The sequence below is a fragment of the Lissotriton helveticus genome, chromosome 4_1 (genome assembly GCF_964261635.1).
Source record: "Lissotriton helveticus chromosome 4_1, aLisHel1.1, whole genome shotgun sequence".
Classification (NCBI taxonomy): domain Eukaryota; kingdom Metazoa; phylum Chordata; class Amphibia; order Caudata; family Salamandridae; genus Lissotriton; species Lissotriton helveticus.
The window spans coordinates 1,539,563,991-1,539,589,197 of NC_136063.1; the positions used below are offsets into that span (position 1 = coordinate 1,539,563,991).

Genomic DNA, 25,207 nt, shown 5'->3' on the forward strand with positions numbered 1-25,207 from the left:
CACCACCATCCTAGTAACGGCTATCCGTCCGGCCAGAGATAGTGGCAAACGGCTCCTAAGAGGAATTTTAGATTCCAGCCAATCCAACGCGCGACCGAAGTTGGCCCTCCAGAGCTCATCAACATCCCTACTAAGCCAAATCCCAACATACCTGGTGTGCTCAGTTGCCCACACAAAAGGATATTCCTGGTCAAATGGCGTTGTGGCATCAGTGAGGGGGAATAACATGGATTTATTCCATTTGACCTGGATGCCGGAATAGCCGCCAAAACATATCACCTCACGAACCAGAGGGTTGAGATTCTCACAGGGGTGGCGGATGAAAAGGGTGATATCATCTGCATACATTGAGATAGGCAGAGCACGGGCCACAAAGCCAATGCCCCTCTGGGTGTGGTGTTGGCGCAACCGTGCAGCTAGAGGCTCCATTGCAATAGCAAAGAGTATTAGGGACAGCGGGCAGCCCTGCCGAGGGCCACGCGCAATGGGAATGGGGTCTGAGACCTGGCCATTGAGCTGGAGGCGAGCGGTGGGAAGAGTGTAGAGAAGTAGCACTTTTCATATGAACATTGGACTGAAGCCCAAGTGGGGAAGAAGATAAAAGAGGTATGGCCATTCTAAGGTGTCGAAGGCTTTGGTGGTGTCCAACAAGGCAGCCACCGCCGGGAGAGTTGGGTTTATTTGATGGAGGACGGAGAAGATGGTCCGCAAATTATGAGAGGTAGCGCGGCCAGGAATGAAACCAGACTGATCCGGGAGCGCAATGTGTGACATGAGAGGAAAAAGACGCTAAGCAAGCCGTTTGGCAAAGATTTTATTATCTGTATTTATGAGGGACAGGGGCCGATACAAGTCCTGAGATTCGGGCGACTTGTCTGGTTTTAAAAGTAAAGTAAGTGAGGCCTCTCGGAGCGAAGGGGGGAGTTGCTCATTTTTTTTTGTTTTTTTTGTTTTTGGTATAACAATTTTTATTGCAAAAGGCATAGCATACACAGCTGGTTAGTGCCTATAACCCTGGGGCCGGCAGCGAGTGGTAGTCATAGAAAATACAGAATTGTGCACAGCCTGCTTGCCGACATCCCGGAGGTTCGGCGGCGATCACAGATCATGACACAATGCTAAGACCTGGAATAAGATCAGAAGACAATAAAGTTAAGCATTTGTTCTTGTTTTTTTTTTTGTTTTTTTTTCTTCCCTCTTCTTCCTTTTGCCAAACCAACTACAGTCACATAATTCAAACATACAAAAAATAAAAAGAGCAGAATCATAAATTAGCCACTATTGGTGTAGCAAGTAGGGATCAACATCGCCATGTAGACACATCAGCAATTAACGCAGGAGTCGTCCCACAGGTCCAGCACGTGACATAGCTAATTCAGCAGTTGGAGAATCACACAGGTCGCCCCTGTATGCGTTCCAGTGGCCCAACTTCCTGTGCCACACCTTAGGGCAACCCCGTACCTTGTACACAGTCTTTTCTGCAACCATGCATCGGTCCATTTCAGCCACCCACCCCACCATCAGAGGTCTGTCGTGAGAGCCCCATTTCATTGCGATGGAGCGTTTAGCCAGCAGGAATCCCAGAGCTGTCCACTGCAGTTCCTGAACATTGAGGTCGTTGGCCTCCCATATATCTAGAATACATGGCTTAGGTGACCGTGGCAGTGGCTTGCCCAAAGAGTCGCCCATCTTCTGGAGAACACGGCCCCAAAACTGTTGCACCCTTGGGCAGTCCCACAGAATATGAAAAAAGGTGCCAGGTAAGTTACAGCCTCGAAGGCACAGCGGGTCAGGGCGCCGCCCAATTTTCGCCAAAGTGAGAGCGGACATGTATGCCCTATGCAGGACCTTTAATTGAATCAGACGAAACCTATGGCAGATAGCCGCTTGCCTTGGGGACATGAGAGCCGAACGCCAGTCTTCCTCATCTAGGGGGCCCAGGTCCGCCTCCCATTTGGTCCGCAGTGACGGGAAGGAGTTGGGGAGATTATTGCACAGTTTGCGATAGGTGTAAGAGATAGCCTTCTCGGGGAGCGGTTCAGATAACAATCTATCCTCTAGGGGGAAATGGGAGGGATCGAGGAGAGATCTGGAATGGCGGTCCGGACGGCATGCGAAAATAGCGTGCCCATTTTTAAAGTACTCATTATACATGGCGGTGAGGTGGGGGACCAAAATCGGGGCAAAAGCCTTGTACAAGGAGGCTGGCAGGCCATCAAGGCCAAGGGCTTTGTCACCGGGCATGCCATTTATTGCAACAAGTATCTCCTCTTTGTAGAACGGCACGTCGAGGAACTCCCAATGGTGGTTGTCCAGCCAAAGCAATAGAAGAGTATCGAAATATTCATCAAGGGCCTTTTGCAAAGGAGCTGAGCTGAGCGTGTAAAGTTGAGTGTAGAACTAAATAAAGCACGCTTTAATTGCCTCGGGCGAGGTAGTCCTATTAGTGCCACCGTCACGGAGGGCATTAATATAAGAAGCCGCATGCAGTGGGCGAAGCAGGTTGGCTAAGGTTTTTCCAGGATGATCGCCCTCACCAAAACGGCGCACCAGAGCCTCCCTGCCAAGGAAGGCGAGCTCTCTATCGGCCTCGTCTGCGAATTCAGTCAGTCTCTCCCGGAACTGCGTGAGTTTATCTGACCTGGGATCCTGGGCATGAGAAGAATCAAGATTCTTGATCTCTCTCTCTAGTTTGTCAAGGATTCCGCATATGGACCCGAAGGACACCAGACTCCTTGGAGATACACTCACTGCGAATCACGACTTTAAAACTTTCCCACAATATGGACGGCGAGTCAACTGAGCCCTCATTTATCTCAAAGAACTTGGTGATAGCAGTCTGAAGTTCATCACAAAATACTGAATTGCAAAGGGCATTAGGAGTCAGCCGCCAAGAGAAAGCACGGCAAGGGGAGAGTGGAGGATGGTCAGAAAGGGTGCGGGCCATGTGATCTACGGAGGTGAGCCAGGCTAAAACGTCCGGGGTAGTGATCCAAAAATCCAGACGGGACCAGCAGCCACGGGAGCCAGTGACACAGGTACCCTCGCACCTGTCGGGGCGGGAATGGCGCCATGCATCATATAGAGCGTTATCAGTGAGAATGGAGTTAAGAAGTGCAGTGACACGCGGGTGAAGAGTGCGAGGACCGGACCTATTGATGGAGGGGGAGAGTGTTATGTTAAAGTCCCCACTCCAGAGGAGCGCTGCAGGGCTAAAAGCGGAGAAGTGATGCCAGACCAGTGTGAAGAAATCAGGGTCATCACAGTTGGGACCATACAGGGCAGCAAGTGTCAGGGGCTGGGCGTGAAGTGTGCTGTGGAGAATTACAAAGCGTCTCTCAGGATCGACAACCGCTTCTGAGGTCTGCCACAGGAGCCCCCTACGCAACAGGATAGACACCCCCGGGAGTAATTGGAGTAAAAAGAGGAGTGAATTTCTCCCCAATGTCTGGAGAGAAGCCTTGTGGAGGAGGCGGGCATGAGGTCAAGGTCTCTTGCAGGAAGCATATGTCCACTTTGTGACGAATAAGGTGAGCGTGGACTAGTCGCGCCTTAAGGTGGTCGTTGAGACCGCAGACATTCCAAGTCCAGAGGACGGTCTCAGTCATGATGCTACATTAAGGTGGGAAGTACAAAACGGGGCAAAGGGGGGGAGAAATGGTGTGTGCCCAAGTGAGGAGTGCTGTAGCAAGTTGCGCATTGGTGAGGTCAGTGTGAGTAGCTAGAATACACAAGGTGGTGCCATAACCCATGTTGCAGAAAGAGTCCCGCATGCGGGCACAAGCAGGGTCGGCACAGTGTCCACTTCCAAGCGGTAAGCAGAATCATTGCAGGGGAAATTGCTATGAGAAGGCCATCAGGTGTGGAAAGCAATAATACATAATAATAACTGTGTGTCAAAGAGGAGCCAAAAACATTAAGCAGTGTCAGAACAAACATCAGAGCCCCAATGGGAGGCAACAATCCCCAAACACCCACCCCAACCTAACCCCCCACCTCCTCATCCCCAAAAACATTTCCAAAAAACCCACCACCTCCGTACCCACTCAATCAGGCTGAGATACCACCCATACCATACCCATTCCAATAACCAGTCTAATCTCAAGCTAAGGGAAAGGATTTCCATCCGGGCATGGTAAAATATAGATGGCACCGAGATGGGCAATTTTCTGACCTTAAATACCCCCATCATTCCAGCAAATATAGACAAGGCAGAGGAGATTTACTCCAGGTGGATTGAGAGTGCCTGCGACAAATTTGCGCCAGTAAAACTCCTTACTTCCAGGCGAGCCCAGCCCTCAGCCCTTTGGCTCTCAGATATTCTGCAAAAGCATAAAACAGATTGTAAGAGACTTGAGAGGATATGGAGGAATGGGTATAGCACCAATAATAAAGAAAAGTATAAAGAAAGCCTCACCATCAATAAAAAATTAATATTAGAGACCAAAAAAGCCTTCTTCGCTGCGCAGATAAAGAAGGCCAACTCATCCTCCAGAGAATTGTTTAGGACCATCTCAAAGCTGACGATCCCTACCAAACCAACTACACAGAGCAGTCCGGCATTGTGTGAATCGCTAGCCTCCTTTTTTCGGAATAAGGTGGAAGAGATTTTCTCCTCCTTCTCCAAGGCTCAAGAGGAGGTGGGGGAGGCAGCAATCAGCCTTGAATCAAGGGTGAGGTTGGCATCAGACATATTAGAGGGTTTTAGTCCGCTACAGACTGCTGAGGTCATAAGCCTACTGAAGACGGCTCGGTCAGGCTCTCCCAGTGATCCCTGCCCGGTGGCGGTACTTAAAAACTGTCCCGAGGTCATTGCAACCACATTTACCCCCTTGTTTAACACCATCATAGATTCTGGCGAATATCTCAGGAGGTGGAAATCTGCCTCAATACTTCCCTAAATAAAAAAAACCCAATTTGGATAAAAACTATCCTAACAGCTACAGACCCATATCTCAACTCCCGCTGCAGGCTAAGATGCTGGAGAAGGCCATAAATAGGCAACTCAGCTCTTTCTTTCAGAGGACTAAGGCACTCGACCCCACGCAGTTCGGGTTTCGTGCAGGACATAGCACAGAGCTGGCCCTGATTAAGGCCACGGAGGAGGTTAGAGTTGCGGTTGATCAGGGAGGGGTGGCTGTCTTGATTCTGCAGCCTTTGACATGGTCCATCACGGGGTGCTGATGGACCGCCTGTCGAAGGCGGGGGTGGAAGGCACGGCCTGGAGCCTCCTGAAATCTTTTTTGACCAGTAGACTTGGGGCCGGACAAATCTAAACCTTTTGCCACAGAGTTCCTCCCTGAGCCCCACGCTTTTTAATATTTATGTTAGCCCACTGGCGGCTTTGATAAGATCCTTAGGTCTGCAACTCACATCCTACACAGATGACACCCAAATTGTGTTATCCATACAGCGAGGTTCCCAAGTTGATATGGCCTCGAGGTGCCATGACTGTCTGAAAGTCATTTCTGGCTGGATGCCTCCAACTGCCTTAAATTGAATGCAGGGAAGACTAAGGTCATTATATTTGGGAACAACCCTAACATCTGGACACCTGATATGTGACCTGATGCCATGGAAAAGCTGCCAGATCCCACTGGTAAGGCAAACAATTTGGGTGTGATCATGGACCAGAAACTTGATTTCGGGGATCAGGTTAGTAGAGCAGTATCGACCTGCTTCTATATCCTTAGGATACTGAGAAAAATAAAACATTTTCTTCCAGCAAATGGCTTCAGGACAGCAGTCTTAGCCCTCATTCTGTCGCGCTTGGACTACTGCAATAGTTTGTACCAATTCAGCGAAGACATCGCAGACTTCGTCAGCCCGCACGCCCTGCCCTCCGCCGACTACATCCTCCTAGGGGACCTCAACTTCCACCTGGAGAACAACAACGACAGAAACACCACCCCCCTGCTGGACAACCTCACCAACCTCGGACTCAAGCAACTGGTGAACACTCCCACCCACTACGCCGGACACACGCTTGACCCCGTCTTCTCATCCAGCAAGCACATCTCCTTCAGCCACGCCACCGGACTCCACTGGACCGACCACAGCTGCGTCCACTTCAGCTTCAGAAAAACTGCGACCCACCACCACCCGCAACAGGTTCCCCACCGGAGCTGGAGCAAGATCACCGACGAGCAGCTCACCGCCTCCTTCAGCCAGAACACCCCCACCAACACAACGGACCCCAATGAAGCAGCCAGCAACCTCACCAAGTGGCTGACCGCCTGCGCCGACGACATCGCACCACTAAAGAACCCCCCCAGCAGACCCGCCAGCAAGAAAACCCCCTGGTTCACCGGCAAACTCAAAGAATCCAAGAAGAACTGCCGCACCCTGGAGAAAGCCTGGCGGCTCAACCAAACCACAGACAACATGACCGCCCTCAAGCAAGCCACCCGCAAACACCATCAGCTGATCCGCGCCACCAAGAAGTCGGCACTCAAAGAACGACTGGACAACAACGCCCACGACAGCAAGGAACTTTTCAGCATCGTCAAAGAGTTCTCCAACCCCAGCGCCGTAAACAACGACACCACCACCCTCTGCAACTGGACCCCGATCAGCACCGAAGACACCACTCGCACGATGAACTCCATCCACTACGGATCACCAACCGACCCCTGCCCACACCACGTCTTCAACAAAGCCGACACCATCATCGCACCCCATCTCCGGAACATCATCAACTCCTCCTTCCACACCGCCACCTTCCCGGAAAGCTGGAAGCACGCCGAGCTGACCGCCCTGCTGAAGAAACCAACGGCGGACCCCACCGACCTCAAGAACTACCGTCCCATCTCGCTCCTTCCCTTTCCGGCCAAAGTCATCGAGAAGACCGTCAACAGACAGCTTGCCGCCTTCCTCGAGATGAACGGATCCCTCGACCCCTCGCAGTCCGGGTTCCGGGCCAACCACAGCACCGAGACCGCCCTAATCGCAGCCACCGACGACATCAGAACCCTGATCGACAACGGGGAAACAGCGGCCCTCATCCTCCTGGACCTCTCTGCGGCGTTCGACACCGTCTGCCACCACACCCTAGTGAAGCGCCTCAGCAACATCGGGATCCGAGAGAAAGCACTGGAGTGGATCATCTCATTCCTCGCCGGAAGAACCCAGAGAGTCCGCCTCCCCCCGTTCAGATCCGAGGCCACCGAAGTCATCTGCGGCGTACCACAAGGATCTTCCCTCAGCCCAACCCTCTTCAACGTCTACATGAGCCCCCTCACAGCCATCGCACGCCAACACAACCTCAACATCATTTCCTACGCCGACGACACCCAGCTGATCCTCTCCCTCACCAACGACCCCACCACCTCCAGAGCCAACCTACACGAAGGGATGAAAGACGTCGCCGACTGGATGAGGAACAGCCGCCTCAAACTGAACTCAGACAAAACGGAAGTCCTCATCCTGGGATCATCACCCTCCGCCTGGGATGACTCCTGGTGGCCCCCGGCCCTGGGCACTGCTCCCAAGCCAACAGACCACACACGCAACCTGGGCTTCATCCTGGACTCCTCCCTGTTGATGACCAGACAAGTCAACGCCGTCTCATCTTCATGCTTCAACACCCTGCGCATGCTCCGCAAGATCTTCAGATGGATCCCCACTGAAACCAGGAAGACCGTCACCCAGGCACTCGTCACCAGCCGCCTGGACTACAGGAACACCCTCTACGCCGGAACCACAGCCAAACTTCAAAAAAGACTCCAGCGCATCCAGAACGCCTCCGCACGACTCATCCTGGACATCCCACGACACAGCCACATCACCGGACACCTGAGAGACCTGCACTGGCTCCCCGTCAGCAAGAGGATCACGTTCAGACTCCTCACCCACGCACACAAGGCTCTCCACGACCTGGGCCCCAAGTACCTCAACGACCGCATGACCTTCTACACGCCCACCCGCCAGCTACGATCGACCAGCCATGCCCTCGCCACCATACCACGCATCCGCAAAGCCACCGCCGGAGGAAGATCCTTCTCCTACCTGGCAGCCAAGACCTGGAACACCCTCCCCACCCACCTTCGGTGAACCCAGGACCATCTCTCCTTCAGAAGGCAGCTCAAGACCTGGCTGTTCGAGCAGTAGCGGTCCCCCTCCCCCAGCGCCTTGAGACCCTCCCGGGTGAATAGCGCGCTTTATAAATGCCGTGATTGATTGATTGATTGATTACCTGAATCTGAAAACTGCTACCAGGGATCCCAAGGTTTGCCTCTGTACGAGAGGGACTCCGGCAACTGCACTGGCTGCCAGTAACAAGACAAGCACAATTTAAAGATCTGTGCACTGTCTTCAAAGCACTGAGGGGCAGTGGCCCAGAGTTTCTGAGTAGGTCCTTCGAATGGTATGTTCCAGGGAGAGCGCTGCGCTCCTCCGAAGGCAGACTAGTTGCAGTGCCCCAAATAAAAAAGGCCAGTTGGAGAGGTAACAGCTTTTCCTACTGTGCAGCGAAAGCCTGGAACAGCCTGCAGGCACATCTCAGGAATGCCTCGGAGCTCCTCTCTTTTAGAAGGGGGCTGAAGACATGGTTATTCAGGGAATAGGCTCCCGTTTGTTCTCCTGGGAGTCCGAGTGTAGCGCCAGGACACCCTTGGATATAAGAGCGCTTTATAAGCTCCTAATAATAATAATTCCCATCCCAGGAACCCGCAACTTGGAAGGGGAGAAACCATGTCGAGTGTGGGAATTATCCCGTGGGGGCATGGCAGTGCTCAGCTTACTCCCCCGCTGTGAAGTAGGGTGGCCAAGCTGCGAGTACATCAGACAATGTTCAAATAGAGACAGTTGGAATAGCAACGTTAGCGGCTGGGCCAAGGAGTCTACATCAACAGAAGAGGCCAGAATGAAGCAAACACAAAAAGAAAAAACACAATAGTACTTGCAGAGTGTAGTCAGCCATTACAACTCAACCAGTCAATCATTGTCACTGAGGTGGTCAGGTGCAGCAGCCTGGGAGCCAGATGGTGAGGAACAAAGTGATTTATCAAGTTTCTTGGCTAAAGCGAGGGCTTCTCTAGGATCTCGAAATACATGCATTTTTGCGCCTTGCCGGACTCTCAGCTTCGCTTGATAAGCCAATGAGTAAGACACTTCGTGTTTTGGAGGATCCGCTTTGCTGGAAGGAATTCACGGCGAGCTGCCTGGAGCGCAATAGTATAGTCAGGGTAAAATGAGAGTGAGTTGCCTTGATGATTTATTTTGCCCTTGTCTAGTGCTACGCGGAGAATGGTGTCACAGTCTCTGAAATGTAGAATTTACGCAATGATGGGGCGGGTTGGTAATCCAGGGCCAGGACGTGGGCCAAGAGAGCGATGCGACCGCTCAACAATGAAGACGAAGGAGAGAATGTCACCAGAGAGGTCCCTGACGAGCTGCTCCATGTAATCCTCCATGCGGGAAATATTGGTGGGTTCAGGTACTCCCATGATACTGAGGTTGCTCCTCTGGGAACCCGCCTCCAAATCTTCATTTTTATTCTGAATTATGTCAAGTATTTTGTCCAACTCAAATTGTTTTTGACGATCTGAAGTGGTGGCGTCCTCGGAGACCCTGGACTGGACTGGACGTGTTGGAGACGAGTATCGTGAGAGTCTACTCGGGCCTTAACCGAGTCCAGGCGGGCAGACAGTTGGTCGAGTTGGGCCGCGATGCCTGTGACCGTGGATTTAACTTCAAGCATAATTGCCTTCAGATAATTTTCACGTTCAGGGGGTGCCTCTATGATGGCCGTGGGGTTGTCCCTCTCCAAGCCGGCACTGTCCTGGCGTGTCGATCTGTGCTGATCAAAGGCGATCTTGGGCTGCTTAGGGTCAGTCCTACCATGGCGGTCAGAATCAGACAAGAGGTACCACCAGGGATCAGGAGGGGGAGATAGCGACCAAAGGGAACAGCGTCCAAGAGCACGGCAGGTGAACCACAACCACACAACAGTTGCGGGCAGAACAGGAAAAATGGCAGGGACACCAGCACAGGTGAGCAGCAGCGGTCAACCTCTGCGAGCAATGGGTGGGGTGAGGCGATGACAGGACATGGCAGAGGGAGGAGGCACTAGGACAGCAGCACAGCAGGTTGATGCAGAGAGAGCACGTCACTTCAGGCTGAAAGCAGAGAGGACACCAAAAGAGCCCACAGACCACTAAGAGAGGCAGTCAATTATCCAGCGGGGGACCAGCACCACAGGACTGATGGCCACAGAGATTGACTAGTGGCACAGTCGGAGGGGGGAGCAGGGGAGCACACTGCGGGCCACACGATTCCAAGGCTATGTTGCAGAAGCCGCCACCGTGGGGATATATGCAGTGGGGAAATATCACCAGATGTATGAAGGTGCCGAAGTGCCGCTGCGGTAGGTGGATGCAGAGGCGGACTCACAGAATCTGGGCCGGCCGCCCAGGGAACACACAGGGGCACACGCCAGCCGGCGCAGAGCTGACCTCAGGGCCAAAGAAGGTCCGGTCTGCGTCGGAGTTGAACAAGCCCAAGGTAGTATGCAGCAGCAGCTGAGGCCCAAGGCCAGGCACGGCCGAGTACCGGGATAGGGACAGTCGCCAGAGACCGGGGAGATGCAGCAATGGCGTGTTAGGCTGCAGGAGGAGGCAACAGGGATGAGTGCGGACTCAGGGCACCCCGTAAAACTCAGCGGGAAGGAGGCCGGGAACATGCACCACTCTAGGGCAATCGTGGCAGGGAGATGCGGGGGACACGCTGCCCCCGTCACCAGGCCCGGGCACTCGGAGCAGCCAGAGCGGACGCCAGAAGGAGGAGAAAGTGGCACCGGTATTGCGAAAGGGCCGGGCGGTTAAGCTCGCGGGCCCCCAGTCCCGCCGCGTAGGGCTCCAGCGGCAGCTGCACTCACCGGACAAAGCAGTTCGGGATCCTCTGCAAACCTTCAGGCGACTCGTAGCCCCACGGGTCCCAGCCCGACAGCAGGGGATGTAGGGCCAGGCCTCGCCGGCAGCGAGGTATGGGCCTGGCGCCGCGATCGAGCTGTGGATCTCAGCCCTCACGAATCGCCGGGGATCAGGAACAGCACAGGTTGATGCATCAGGTAAAGACTCAGCCGGAAACTCAGGTTGCAGGCAGTATAAATGCCGTCGTCTGCAGGATTATGTCGGATATTTAGCTTGGCCGGCAGAGCCATCTTGCCGCCGGCCAAGCCAAGCCATGGGCAAATGATAAGTGATGTCAGAGAAGCCAGAGGAGGAGGAGGGTAAAACCACCAGAGAAGCCTTGGTAGGACTAAAGGGAGATGTGAGTGATATGCAGGGAGGATGATGGAGAAAGAGAAGGTGAAGTAAACCGGAGAGACTAATCGAAGAGAGGAAGAGAATGGGAAAGAGACAGGAACGTGCTGTCACAATTTAGGGGAGAGAGTTCAGTTTTGAGGCACTCACATGAGCCGTAAATTTCTCCTTTGTTCCCCATAAAATATATTCAACTCAAGAAACTGACAACCAAATATTGGTTGAGAAACTAGCCACCAAATGAGAACTCCAGTTGTCAACATTGAAAGCTGTACGTTTTTGCACAGTGAGCAGATACATATGGGTAGAAAAAGGCCCATATTTGATGACTGGTCAGTTCTGCTCAGGTTGCCACTTTGTCTGCGCTTCCACGCCTTTGTGGGGTACATATATAAATCAGCAGGCATTATCCACAACTTAAAAAAGTTGCACAGAGTCTTATTATTGCTTTAAAATAGAGACGGTTCTCAGGTCTCTGTGGCTCTTGTGCATGCTCATTGGTCCTGCAACTGTTCAAAATGCCGAGAGCATTCCGACCCTGCTGGAACCATGGCTAGATATGGCTGTATTTTAAAAACACTTAAAATCATTTGGTTAGCTAGTACCGAGGGTTTAAGACTTTCCGTTGTCAGCCTTATCATTTCCAGCATAGCAATACCTTCTTTTTTCAGTTCCTTCCTGCTTACTGAGTGCAATGATTCAGGGTCAGTAAAATACTCAGGATGACCCAGATTATGCATAAAATTAGAAACATAATGAATCCAGGGAATTATTAAAACCTTTCCATTTTTAAAATATCCTTTAAGACATCCCTGTTTAATGTGGGTTCTTCTTTAGTCCATACACGATGCCACAATAAAATTGGCTCGTTTAATGATGTCAGTCAGATATGTTAATCCCAATTCTGCATGACATATGTAGGCAGGTGTTGTTCTTGGTACAGACAATAAATATCTTACAAATGTATTTTCCACTACTTGTAGGGAGTTAGTATTTGCAATACCCCAAATTTCAGACCCGTAAGTTGCGGTGGAAGTACATTTTGCCAGATAAATTTGGAAAAGTTCCACTGGTGGTCGTAACCCTAATCTTTTCGAGAACTGGGTGAGTGTGTATAGAGTGTTAGAAAAACTAAGTGTTTTAAATCATATTGCCTGTGAAACATAACACCCAGATATGAGAAAGGTTTTGTTGTGTCAATCTTTTGATACGCAATGAACACTTGCTTGCTTGCTTGTTAAAATCAAAGCGGACTCTGGTTTGGGCATTGTAATAAAACCACCTTAAAAATTGGATAATTTGATGATCCACACCTATCCTTTCTAAAATCTCCCACAGTTTAATGTGCCGTACCGAATCAAAAGCAGCTGTAAAATCTACAAAGGCTAAAAACAAGTTACCATTTTTCACACAAACATATTTTCCCGCCAATATGGCAAGGCTAAGAGACTGCTCGATAGTGCTCACTCCTTCGTGAAATCCATATCGTAAATCGGAAAGAATCCTATTATCAGATGCCCAGGCTTTTAGTCTTACTAAAACTACACAACCTAGGATTTTTGTCATTGAGTTGAGTAATGAGATGGGCCTGTAGCATCTAGGGTCTTGACGGTTTCCTTTTTTACTTATTCAGGGGCTTATTATCTCGCGGCTGGATTTTAGTAATGCCCTCTTTTTGGGTGCCCCAGAAGGTACATTAAACAAACTGCAGCAAGTGCAGAATGCGGCCGCCAGGCTTCTGATGGATGTCCCTAGGCGCCAGTCCGCTCGCCCCGCCTTAAAGGCGCTACATTGGCTCCCCGTCAGAGAGAGGGTTAAATTTAAATCGCTTTGTATAGCTCACAAACTTTTACAGGGGAAAGGACCACCTATCCTCAAGGATATGGTCCAAGCGTACAAAGCCCCCCGCTCTCTCCGTTCCGACCACCAACACTTGCTGCAAGTCAGTAGGGTGAGGAGAGAAAGAACTGGTGGAAGAAGATTTTCCATAAAGGTGGCCACCCTGTGGAACTCCCTCCCTCTGTACTTGCGGTCGGAAGTAAGTTTCCCACGTTTTCGGAAACTTTTGAAAACGTTTCTGTTTCCTGCCTGATGCCCTGTGCTGTTGTGACTTCGCCTTCTTCTGGATAAGCGCGGGGATGCCTTTTTGGTAACCAGGCGCTATATCAAAATTCGTAATAATAATAATAATAATAAAGATGGGAACTATAATTGACTCTGTCCAGGTTGCTGGGAATGGTACGTGGCAGCTAGCATTCGCTACTTGCGTGACGATCAGACCCCAAAGAGATAAATTTGACTTAAAGAGGTCACTGGGGAACCCGTCTGGTCCGGGCGCCTTTCCTCCACGAGTATTGAAGATTGCCATCAACACCTCATCTAAGGTGAATTTAAGGTCAGTATTACATGATTCATTACTTGATAAGGTGTCGTTGTCAGGTTGATCAATCCCCCTGAAGACCTCTGTAAAGTGCCCAACCCACAGTTCCTCTGAAATGGCAATCTTAATGGAAGGGCCCCCATCTGGTTTCAGAAAAGGTGCTTTTACCGCCTTCCAGAAGTTACTACTTAAGGCAGCCGAATGAAGGGACTCATAGGCTTCCTTTTTCAGGCTGTCTCTTCTCCCCTTAGTTGCTAGTTTATATGTTCTCCTTGCCTCCCTAATGGCCTCACAATCTCTCGGGATAGTGTGAAGAATATTTTTTAAATTTGTGTGTGCTTTCGTACATTGTGTGTCAAACCAACCCATTTGTTTTGCCTTCCTCGATATATGAACATAAAGGGCCTCCCTCACAGTGCTTAATATTGACTCAAAAGCCTCTAAAATGCTACCTGGGCCAGCTAGATTGCAAGTACAAGTATCGAATTCATCTTTGCACTTGGTCACAACAATTTTTAGAACACGTTCAGGATCAACCATAGCCCATTTAAATGTATAGCCATTCGTTCTGTCTAGTGCCAGTGACTCCAAAGGCAGTGGAGCAATTTTACCCCTTTTTGAAGTTTTTAAACATCCATTAAATGTTGCGCACAGTGGGAAGTGGTCACTCAATGATATGTCTCCAATGTGAAACGAGCTAACTTGAGCGGCATAGCGGTTTGACAGCAACAAAAAATCAATTGTAGAATATAGGCCCGCCCACTAAAAGTATACCCCATGGGTACTGGTTCCAGGCACATTTCATTTACAAAGCCTAAATCCAGGGTGCATAACGTCTCATTTAACCACTCCCCGACTTTTGAATGAGTAAAATGCGTGCAACTGAGCCCTTCCTCCACATCAAATCCACACACATTTGAAGCAACAATAGGACATAAACCACAATTAAAATCTTCTAAGAAAAGGATCCTAGTGTCAGAGACAATTTTGTGCCATAGAGATTGGACGTCAGTTATTAACTCATTAAAAACTCCTTCTACATCAGTCGTGGGAATGTTATTGTACAAATGAATCAGAATTATTGATCGCTTGCTATCTATCTTAATATTAATGATTTGGAAAAAGGCGTTATCTAGCCTGGAATCAATTTTACTAAAATTCAAAGTGTTTGTAATATATGTACAGAGGCCTCCCTTTAGTCTACCTCCTTTATTATCTCTTGCCTCGTGTGTACGGTTCTATACCCGTTGATATGTAGTGGATCTCTAGCCCATGTCTCTTGGAGGCAGAGAATATCATAATTTAAGATGAAATCACACCAAATTGGATTTATCAATTTTTGGTGTAATTCTGCTATGTTCCATGAGACGAGTTTGCAGAGGGTTTCCTCTCCTATGTTGTCCTTGTTATACGTTGGTAATTTTGACGAGGCAAGGTAGTTATCAATGCACATTACAGGTTGTATAACTTTTACGCTTGTGACTCCTTCTAATATAGTTAACTGGTTGTCACAGGGCTGTAATAAATGATTGTGGTCACTGTCTAACGGCCCTTGCCGAGATGCTCCATGACTGAGAATGGTGTCACAGTTAAACCCAATATCTACATTCACAATCCCATCAATCAAGCCTTTTAGCCTCAATAAAAGGTACGGAGAAGTGCTAGACATTTTTTGTTACAAATTAAGCCACCTTGGTGATGTGCACTTGCTGCATCTGTTGCATGTGTGTGTTTAATATGGACACTACTTCTGCAAGGGTTGGTTGGACCTATTCTCTTTGTGAGGTAACCATAAACTGATGATGCTGGTCGGGTACCTGTTTGTTGTGGTAGCAAAGCTTGCACTACATCTGGCCATGATGTACGCCTGGTGGGTTCGACAGCGAGTGTGTGTCTGACCGTTTACTGTTCTTTTCTGTGCGAAACTTGCACTACAGTGCAGCCCATATTCTCTTTCGGGTTTTTGCCAAAATCACTGCGCATTTTACAGCTTTTTATTGGTCTATAATCTGTTTACCGGCATTCCAAGCGCGCGCCCCTGCGCGGGATTAGTGATTAAAGGGCTGGGTAGCGACTGGCCGGTGGCACTCCTCCCTGGACTCCTGTGGGCAACTGTGAGCTGGCAGACACCTGGAGCAAAGAGGTCGGTCGCTGGGCTTTACACACTCTGCTCGGGTGAAGAGCGCGCCGCCGCACAGACATGGAGAAGTCCCGGCAGGTGTGGGACAACCCACTGCAGTTCGTCTTCGCCTGCATCTCTTACGCCGTGGGGCTGGGCAACGTGTGGCGGTTCCCGTACCTGTGTCAGATGTACGGGGGAGGTAGGTGCGGGCGGGCTCTTTACAGGAGGTTGTGCCACGTTGCTGCCTTGTGGGCACGGGCCCCGGTCTGGGGCCGCACTGGAAGTGAGTGAGGCAATAAAAGTGCAAACTTTCAAGAAACCTTTGGAACTGTCTCTATAACTCTCTCTCAGTACAGGTATTAATGAGGTGCAGTCTTCCTCCACTTACGACATCCTGACATGACTATCATATCTGCAGAGTTGATAAGGGTGTTTTCATTTCCCAGATTTGTCCTTTCAACACAGTCTCCTCTTCGAAGAGTTATTGCTGTGCAGGCAGTGACGTCTCAAATGTAGCCTTCAAACCGGAGCCATTAAAGTTCAAGCAGATATATAGTCGCCCAATTGGTTACATTCTGTTGAATAATCACTTTAAGACTGACGTTTGTGGTTACACACCGAAATGAAATTTATGTTTTTTGATGACTTCATATTTTTGGCTTTTATGATTTAATGTCACAAGTTGAGGTGATGAAAGTAAAGTAAAAAAGAAACATTGTTGAAGCAAAATGGCCTTGGCTACCAGTATTGCAGTGGGTGCAGGGGCACAAGGGCCAGAGGCAGGAAGGGCCCATTGAACTCTGTTTATTGCTATGTTTGACCATGAGCCAGCAATGCGGGGCCCATGTTTCTTTAGCGCAACACGACCCATGTCACCCTAACCATGCCACTGGAAACATGCATGTATGAGAATGTTGTTATTGCCAGTTTGATAATTTTATTAGGTTTTGAACTTTCGACATTAAAGAATCCTCTGTGAATTCGGCATTTGGATTTTATCAGCTATTTTTTTGTCCGCTATATTGTATACACTTCTGTTCTGTACCCCGCTTGTTAAAAGGTAATACATTGTATTGTAGCATCCTCAAGGGAGTAGCCAGAAAAATAAAATACCCCCCACTTTGACGCATAATTAGCAATAAATGCACGAGTAAAGTGAGGAATACCAACTCTTCCTACGAAGTGTCCTGGGAATTGTACCCCTGTGGAATATTTGCAGAATATGATGCAAAATGATGACTATTATTGCATGATTTTAAAGGAATTTGGCCCAAAACTATACATTTACCTGTATTGACCTACTTCTCTCATTCATCCTATCTTCTTTCTTTTTCTGTTTCTTTCTTTTCTTATTTCTATCATTTGTTTTGTTTTGTGTATTCCATTCTTTCCTTCCATCTTTCTTTCCTTCTGTCTATTCTTCTCACATTCCATAAGACCTTTTTTCTAGCTTTCTAGCCTTCTTTATATCCGTTTATTCTTATGTTGTCTCCTGTCTTTCATTCTTTCACAACTTCTTTGAATCTTTTCTTTTTGTATTCCTTCCATTAACTCATTCTTTCTCTTCTTTCCGTCAATCACCCATCCTTTCATCTCACATTTCTTTCATTATATTTTTTGGTTTTCCTTCTTTTTTTCTTTCCTTTTTTTTTTTTAGTTCTTTGCTCTTTCCTTTTCTTCTTTCCACCCTTTATTCTTTCTTTTCTTCCTTCCTTTTCTTCCTTTTACACCTTTACACCCTTTTTCCTCATTTCATTTGTTCATCTGTATTCTTTTCTTCCTTCCTTTTCTTCTTTTACACCTTTACACCCTTTTTCTTTATTTCCTTTGTACATCTGTATCCTCTTTCCTTCGTGCTTCCCTTTTCCTGCCTTCATTATGTTCATTTTGCTTGCTTTCCTTTGCGCTGTATCACTCTATTGGCTTTTACCTTTTTTCTATCTCACTTAGTTTGTCTTTCCCTCTATAACCTGTTTGAGCTGCTTTTACGTATTCTTGTGGTCTACATCCCACCATGGTATTATCATAGTTTATTCTCGTGGAATTTATTAGTTTTAACTTGTGACTTGCGATGATCTGCGAGCCAAAGTTAAATGTTAAGAAGGACCATAAAGCAATATAGTCTGTTCCAATAGCACTCCCGCTTAAGCTGGTATAGCGGTGGTTCACTGTGCCCATGAGCATCATAGACTGTTACTGGGCTCCGAAGGCCGTTACCTGACAGGCAGTGCGGTACACCGTTGGGGGGGCATGGTTGGCAGTGTTGTATTTGCTGAAATCCTACTTGTTAAGCATTTTGGTGCTGTGCATGAGTGACCAGAGAGCTGCTCATACCTTCTCTTGGCGTGCAGTGCCTACAAGTGTGATGGTGGGAAGCTTGGGGTTGCCCTCGTGAACACGAGAAGATTTTTGGCTTATCATGGAAAAGATGCGGGAATTGCTTGATTGATTTTTTTTTAAAAGTTCAAGTAAAGGTTTATTTAGAAATTAAAGTAAGTACAAAAACAATACTTCACACAGGCAATCATTTACCGATGCATAGTAAACAGCAAAGGATATTTAAGAACACTGTTGATATATACAAATCTTCAAGTTAATAATAATATTACTTAAGGAATGATATGAAGACATTCAAAGGTTCATAGATATTGTAAATTATAGTACATGTCAAAAAATATACAATTGAAAGAGTGTAATAGGAAGTGATAAATTGAGCACAATTATGTAGAAACAAACAGTAGGAAGTCAGGGAGGCTTGGTGACTTCTTGCATTGAAGGAGCTGGTGAAGAAGTATTCTTTGATGTTGTATTCAGAAAGTGGGCGAGAGGAGACCAGAGGTGTAATCTTTTCGTAGCTAAAGAAATAGGGTGAACAAGGGCTGTATCTAAACAATGGTTATGGCATACCGGGGAATTGCTTGATTGATGTATGTGTTCCTCTGCTGATGGACTGACTGGATGGACCACGGTCTTGTTTCTGTTTTGTTGACTTGTAGCTTCTACCGGAAAAATCCATACATTTGGTTATATAAAAAAAAGGAGTGTGATGGAGCAGGAGGTGTGGGAGGCAGGTGTGCTAAGGGAGGATGAAGAGTGAAAGAGAAAGCGTCTAGGTGTCTGGAATGCAAGGACCTGCTTGCCCTATTATGGCAGGGGCCAGCAGCGCAAGAAGGGCTGGGGCTGATGCTACTCAGCTCATCCCGAGGCTGTGAGGCATCTAAAATATGGTACCAAGAATAATAAAAATAACAACTCTCTACCTACCTTTTAATCCCAACAACCATTGTAGTACCTCACGTTTCTCCCACTAATGATCACACGTAACTCCTATCACCATACAATATAATCTGAAAACTTGGTTGTTCAACTTGTAACTTTTTCCTCCTCTTCTCTTTCCTCCCAGGCTGGTGCTGGGAAACCCCTCGAGGTAGCTGTGCGCCTTATAAACTCAAATAACATAAACAAAATAATATACAATACAATCCTACTGGATGGTCTGTGATATAAGAAATGCATTTTTGGGGGTAAGAAGCCTGAAAGGGCAGCCACTCATCACCAACCTTGTCCTTTCCTTTAAAAATGTTCTGGTAGTTCTGGGAGCAGGTGACATAAGTCAACGCTGTCTCTGCATTACCGTGTTAAAAAGACAGACACACGCAGATATAGGAGGAGTACCCAAGCAACCAACATCCTAGCAGCTTTATTAGCGAGCCAGCATGGCTAGGGACAGGTGGATGCGTTGAAGCGTCTGGGCAGTTAACTTATGGACAGGTGAGCAAGTGGGGTTGGACGTAGGTATGGATGGATGATACTGAAATGACTTGGTTGATTGTGGTTGGATAGATGGTTTTGAATCTATAGTATAATGGATAAATGGATGGCACGCTTAGATGTGTGGGTTGCCATGCTCTGGGGATGATGAATGAACGGCGTCTGAGTAGATAGATGGTACGGTGGCATAACCAACAGCAGGTAATCGGATGGATGGATGGATGGGTGGGTGGATGGTTTGGGTGGATGGGCAAACATGCAGATGTACAGAAGTGTTGAGTGCAGTGCAAAATACAGGCTATGCACAAGGACAGGCAATACAAACTGATGGATTAATTAGTTGTTATCTAGGAAAACTGATGTACAAATGGTCAAAAACGTTGCTGGACAGAAGACAGTCATTCATCAAGAGTACGCATTTCACCTCACCTTGGAGGTAAAGGATTTGCACAGGGGTTTCCATATTTACCCTTTACCCTGTCTGAATGCATATGCGCTCAGAATGGTATTCATAACTTTTATCGTTATCACACCGTTTTCCATAGTGTTGTTGTGCAACAACACCTGGCTTCTCTGTACCTAGAAAACATACTGTGCACGCACTAACACGTGACTCAAATAATAGGGTAAGTAGGACCAACAGGTCACATAATGTTTCAATGAGTTGAAGTGGTATTGTTTCATAGCACGAAGTTGGAGAGTTCTCCACCTCTGAAAATCAGAACACGGGAGAGAGCCTGTGCTATTAAAAAGTTTGTTGAGAGTTATTTTTCTGTTGAGTACATGAGCGAGTTTCATAGATTCACGGAAAGTGGTGTTGAAAAATGCAACAGGTCCACTTCTCATCTTTGAACTTCGACACATAGTTTATTTTCTTTTTGAATGCAAATTAAGCTCTCAAGCTGGACAATAGCACAATGGCGGACTCAGAGAGTCTTTAGTTTGAAAATGGAGGAGTACAAGGGAAAAGAGCCCAGGATCACCCTCCCACAAAGACTAGTAGGCAATATCTTTGGGCACTCTCTACTTGGGACGGGTGAACACCATAAGTGTAGTTATGATTCCTACATTGGCGGTGTCCTGTGTAAACACTTTACTCAATAGTAAGAATTGTTACACTATTTGTAGTAAAAAATATTTTTATGGACGTTGCCCCAAAATCAATTGTGGTACGTTACCAACATCATCGCTGGACCATGGCATACACATAGGGTTTCTATAGTTGGATGACATTGAAATATTTTTACAGAATGTGAACGCTTAGGAGATCTTCTCTCAACTAGAATATTAGTTTGATCAGTAATACATGCATTTTTCGTTTTTATGAACCAAGCATGGAAGTCAAATATTGACTTCCATGTATTCCTTGTTTGAGTTGTTTATGTTTGAATCCCCCTGTGCAAGTCCTAGGCAAACTCTGCTTAGGGGGGAGACAAGGATGATTTTATGAAGTCTTTGGATAGCCTCTGCAGAATTACTCTGTCCAGCACCTTAGCAATAGCACATGTAAACATCTCTGGCTGCACTCCATCCTCTGTCTCCCAGGATGATTTCTCATTAGACATAGAGAGTAAGACTTTTCTACGGATGAATGTTATAATACCCATCTGATGCTACATTTCTGTTCTACCTATTGCCAAACTAATCTAAAAGATCTCCACTCTACAGATTATGTTCATCGTTGCCAAGATTGTTGACATGCTGGATGCTTAAAAACACGCCTTGATCACATATCCAGCTGGTACTGCCATTGCTAAAGTGAATGTATGGCCTGGCAATGTCACGCGATTACGTGCCACACTTGCAAGTGAAAACAGACTGCATGACTCGTCTGTCTTCTATCAATACCATAATGGCTTAACACTGTTGTTTTGTGTGTTTTTGTGCACACTTTTGTTAATAAAGTTAATTAATTTGCATAAAGTAAAACCATACTAATACCAAATCAGATTTTCTTCAATTCTAAAACATTATTAGTTTCATAAAATGTGTGAGATCTTATACACAAGTATGTGAAATAGTGCGACAAATATTATGCCTATATAAATTAATTTCCGAATTACATTTTTCATTTCACAATTAAATTTATCAAAATTGTGCCCCAGTGGGCTTGTACCCTGTGTGCAGTCTCTTAACAAATTAATATTTCATTCAAAATCATCACAACCTTGGAAATGATTATTGCGCATTCATTACAGTACATGAAAACCTGCCAAGATAATTTACCATATTCCAGCGGCTAACTCAAAAAAAGAAGGCAAAAACAAATTTACAAATAGAGAAATATATATCCTCTATAAATTATAACTACTCCATTCAAGAACCTTAGTGACAGGTTGGTGGACATTAACACTGTTTTGTTGTATCTATTTAATCTTACTTTCTATATCTTTCATCTTGTTTTTGTTTCTATTACTTTTGTCATTTTTCTTTTTTTCATAACTAATAATATAATTCTTCATCCTTTTATAAACCTTTTGGGACACTGCTATTAAATCTTAAGATGTAACTGGATTCTAGTTTTGGCAAATTCCTTTCTCGATCACCTCCTCTGAATTAACATGGAACCTCATCAATCACAAAGTAGTGCAAAAGTTTATCCTCATTATAGTGAGTGATGGAGAAATGTCGAGCTACTGCATAAGAGCTATCTTGTTTTTTTATAGCTCTTATGTGCTGCAAAATTAATTTATGCACTGGGAATTTAGTACTACCTATGTATTGGAGTACACACGGATATTGCAGGACATAGATAGCATAATCTGTTTTTCAATTCAAGGCTTCCTTGATATTATGTGGCAAGGGTTGTAACAATGTTGTGTACTGCATTTTATTAGTTCCATAAACACTGCCCTGCATTTGTTATACTTTCGGAAGCCTTGCCTAGCCCTCAACCAGTTGCATGCATTCAACTCTGTTAGAGTGTTTTTTACTAAGTCGTCTTTCATGGACCTCACTCTTTTATAGGTGATGCCTGGTCTTCTAGTACCTGTTTTCCAATAATTGGATCACTTCTCACTAAATGCCAGAATGTATTAAGCATCTTTCGGATGGTATCAAGTTTTGTGCTAAAGTGTGCAATGAACCTCATTTAGGATCTCTTCTGTTCTGTGTCTTGTGTTTTGCTTGATTCAAATAATATTGTTTCTTGCTTGAGGTTACTTGTCTTGTGTATTGGTTTTTCAATTATTTCCTCTGAATATCCTCGTTCGTTAAATCAACTGGACATATCTTGGATGGCCATTGCAAAATCTGTGTCATCACTGCAGTTCCTTCTCAATCTTAATGCCTCATCAGAGGGCATACTCTCTTTCAGGCTGTTTGGATGACAACTATTGGCATGTAATACTATATCACTGGCTATGGGCTTCCTGTAGACCTTCAAATGTAATTTGCCTCCATTTTCAAAGACTAGTAAATCAAGAAAGACTACTTTCTTGCTGCTGATTGTGCTTGTGAAGTGGAGGTTCAATTGGTTGTTATTTAAATCTTGAACAAATTCCAAAGCGCTCTCCAGAGAGCCCTTCTAAATTATAAACAAATCGTCTATAAACTTTGACCACAAAACCACATTTTCATTCCAATTTTCTTGAAATTCTTGCCAGAGCACCTGCTCCTTCCACTAGCCCATATGCAAATTAGTGTGACTGGGGGCGGAGCAAGTGCCCATGGCTGTACCTCTCATTTGTTTGTATAGTTGCTTTCCCAAAAGGAAACCGTTGTTTTCAAGACACATTTTAACCATTTCTAATAACATCTTGTTATGGTTCCGAAAAGCCAATGGTCTTATTACAAGGAAATGTTCTAAAGCCCTTAGGCCATCCTTCTGGCCAATACTTGTGTATAGCGATGTGACATCCATGGATATTAATAAATGATATCAAAAACAAAAAGAGGAGTATCCACTATGAATCTGAAGAACAGACGTATCTGGAGGACCGGTTCTTGGCAAAAAGGAGGAAATTCATCCTTTTGATAGAAACCCCTCACTCACCACCTAGTGGTGACATGCTTCATCATCGGGGTCCACCTTGGCGTCCTAGCGACACCAAGGTGTGCTGCGACACCTGGACTACAGTGGAGCGGGTTGTGGCTGTAGGTGCAAAAAAATGTTAAAAATTGTCCTGGTTGTACTCAGAAAAAGTAGTTTTAATTATAGAGCAACTGAACAATGTTTTAAAAATATATACAGGCGAGATCCTGGTAGGGAGGGTTACGACCAAGGGATCTCTATATGTGTTGAGTGGTCAACATGTTTCTACCATAAGGGCTATTGCCCGGTATTCGTCAGGACCAGAAAAAACAGGTGGACAGGGGGTGCGTGCTCCCTAAAAAGCACACCCGTCCTTGATCCCCTGTGTGCCTACTGGCAAAAATAGCCAGTGGTGGGTGCTGCTCAATAAAATAAGTGAGCTGGCGAATAAAAAAGAGACCTGTGAGGAGAGAAGGGTGGATAAAGAACAATCAGGTATTGAGTGATAGACTTACTCTCCTGTAACGTCGTGCAGTCTCTCAGTGCAATGGAAATATAGTGCCAAAAGAAAGGGGAGTGGGTCTCCAGATGTACATAATACCGTGGTGAAGGAGTGAGATACTAGTCAACATCTATGCCAAAGGATAGGTGCACGCGAGTTGCATGCGGTGCTAGCACGACCCAAGGGGGATTGAGTATTGAGTATAAGATACTTGTGCTACACGGAACAGGTCTGTCACGTGGTGCCTAGACTACTCGCAAGGTATTAAATGACAGGGCGGTACCTCTACCATTGTAGGTGAATGTACGGTGGGGTGATTTAAGGCATAGTTGTAACTCGGTAGTGCTATATACATTTGTCAGCATCCGACTCAAACGTGTAAGTGAATAACATTAAATTAACATACATAACGAACACACATGTAACACTGAGGGACACACTTGAGCTCAAAATGACATGGGACTGGGCTTACTCGAATAAGAGTACTCTGCGCTTCAACGGGCAGGGCGTAGGGTCAATGCCTGTATAGTAACATATTCTGTAAGAAACAAACAGAGCACGAGCGTTGTAAATCTCTGCGCCGCTCAAGACGCTGTGTGGGTGGTGAGCGGCGCCCTCGTGGACCCGGTACTGGGAAGTGTACCCGGGACCTGGTATCGTGAATCTACTTACAGTTGCAGGCAGGGAAGATCATGGTCGACCTACTCCTCGCGTCCACTGCTCGGCTAGTGATTTCGAGGGCAGCTGGACGCGGTAAAGAGGAGTCGGCCGCTTCCGGGTTTGGGCGCGGCCTGGGCGGGTTGGGGGCGGGGCTAGCAGTACGCGGTGGCGTGCTGTCGGTAGCTAGGCTACCGTAAGGAGACAACCAGCAGGTTAGGTTGTGTCACAACACTGGGCAGGTTGGGTAGGCTCGCGGAGCTGCTCCGCAGTGCTAGTATGAATGAAAAGAAAAGAAAACAAAGCGTGAGGTTCACGTCAGGGCATACAGTGTAGAAAAAGTTATTTACACAGCATGGGGATTTCAGAGGGGTAAGAGAGTAGACAGTGTGGAAATTATTATTTGCACTGCGTATATATTTTTAAAACATTGTTCAGTTGCTCTATAATTAAAACTACTTTTTCTGAGTACAACCAGGACAATTTTTAACATTTTTTTGCACCTACAGCCACAACCCGCTCCACTGTAGTCCAGGTG

General features: G+C 46.8%; 1 protein-coding gene and 1 long non-coding RNA gene across 2 annotated transcripts in view; one reads left to right on the forward strand and one right to left on the reverse strand.

Moving 5' to 3' along the window:
* The window catches only part of LOC144829233 (uncharacterized), a 39,597-nt gene extending 23,812 nt beyond the window's left edge, over window positions 1–15,785 (reverse strand). Inside the window, exon 1 of the long non-coding RNA XR_013610611.1 lies at window positions 15,662–15,785. This is a non-coding gene — a long non-coding RNA (uncharacterized LOC144829233). The remainder of the gene's footprint in view (window positions 1–15,661) is intronic.
* SLC6A20 (solute carrier family 6 member 20) overlaps window positions 15,698–25,207 on the forward strand; it is a 436,355-nt gene continuing 426,845 nt past the window's right edge. Inside the window, exon 1 of the mRNA XM_078688162.1 lies at window positions 15,698–15,965. Within this exon, the coding sequence (XP_078544288.1) occupies window positions 15,845–15,965 (121 nt within the window). The 5' untranslated portion in view covers window positions 15,698–15,844. The remainder of the gene's footprint in view (window positions 15,966–25,207) is intronic.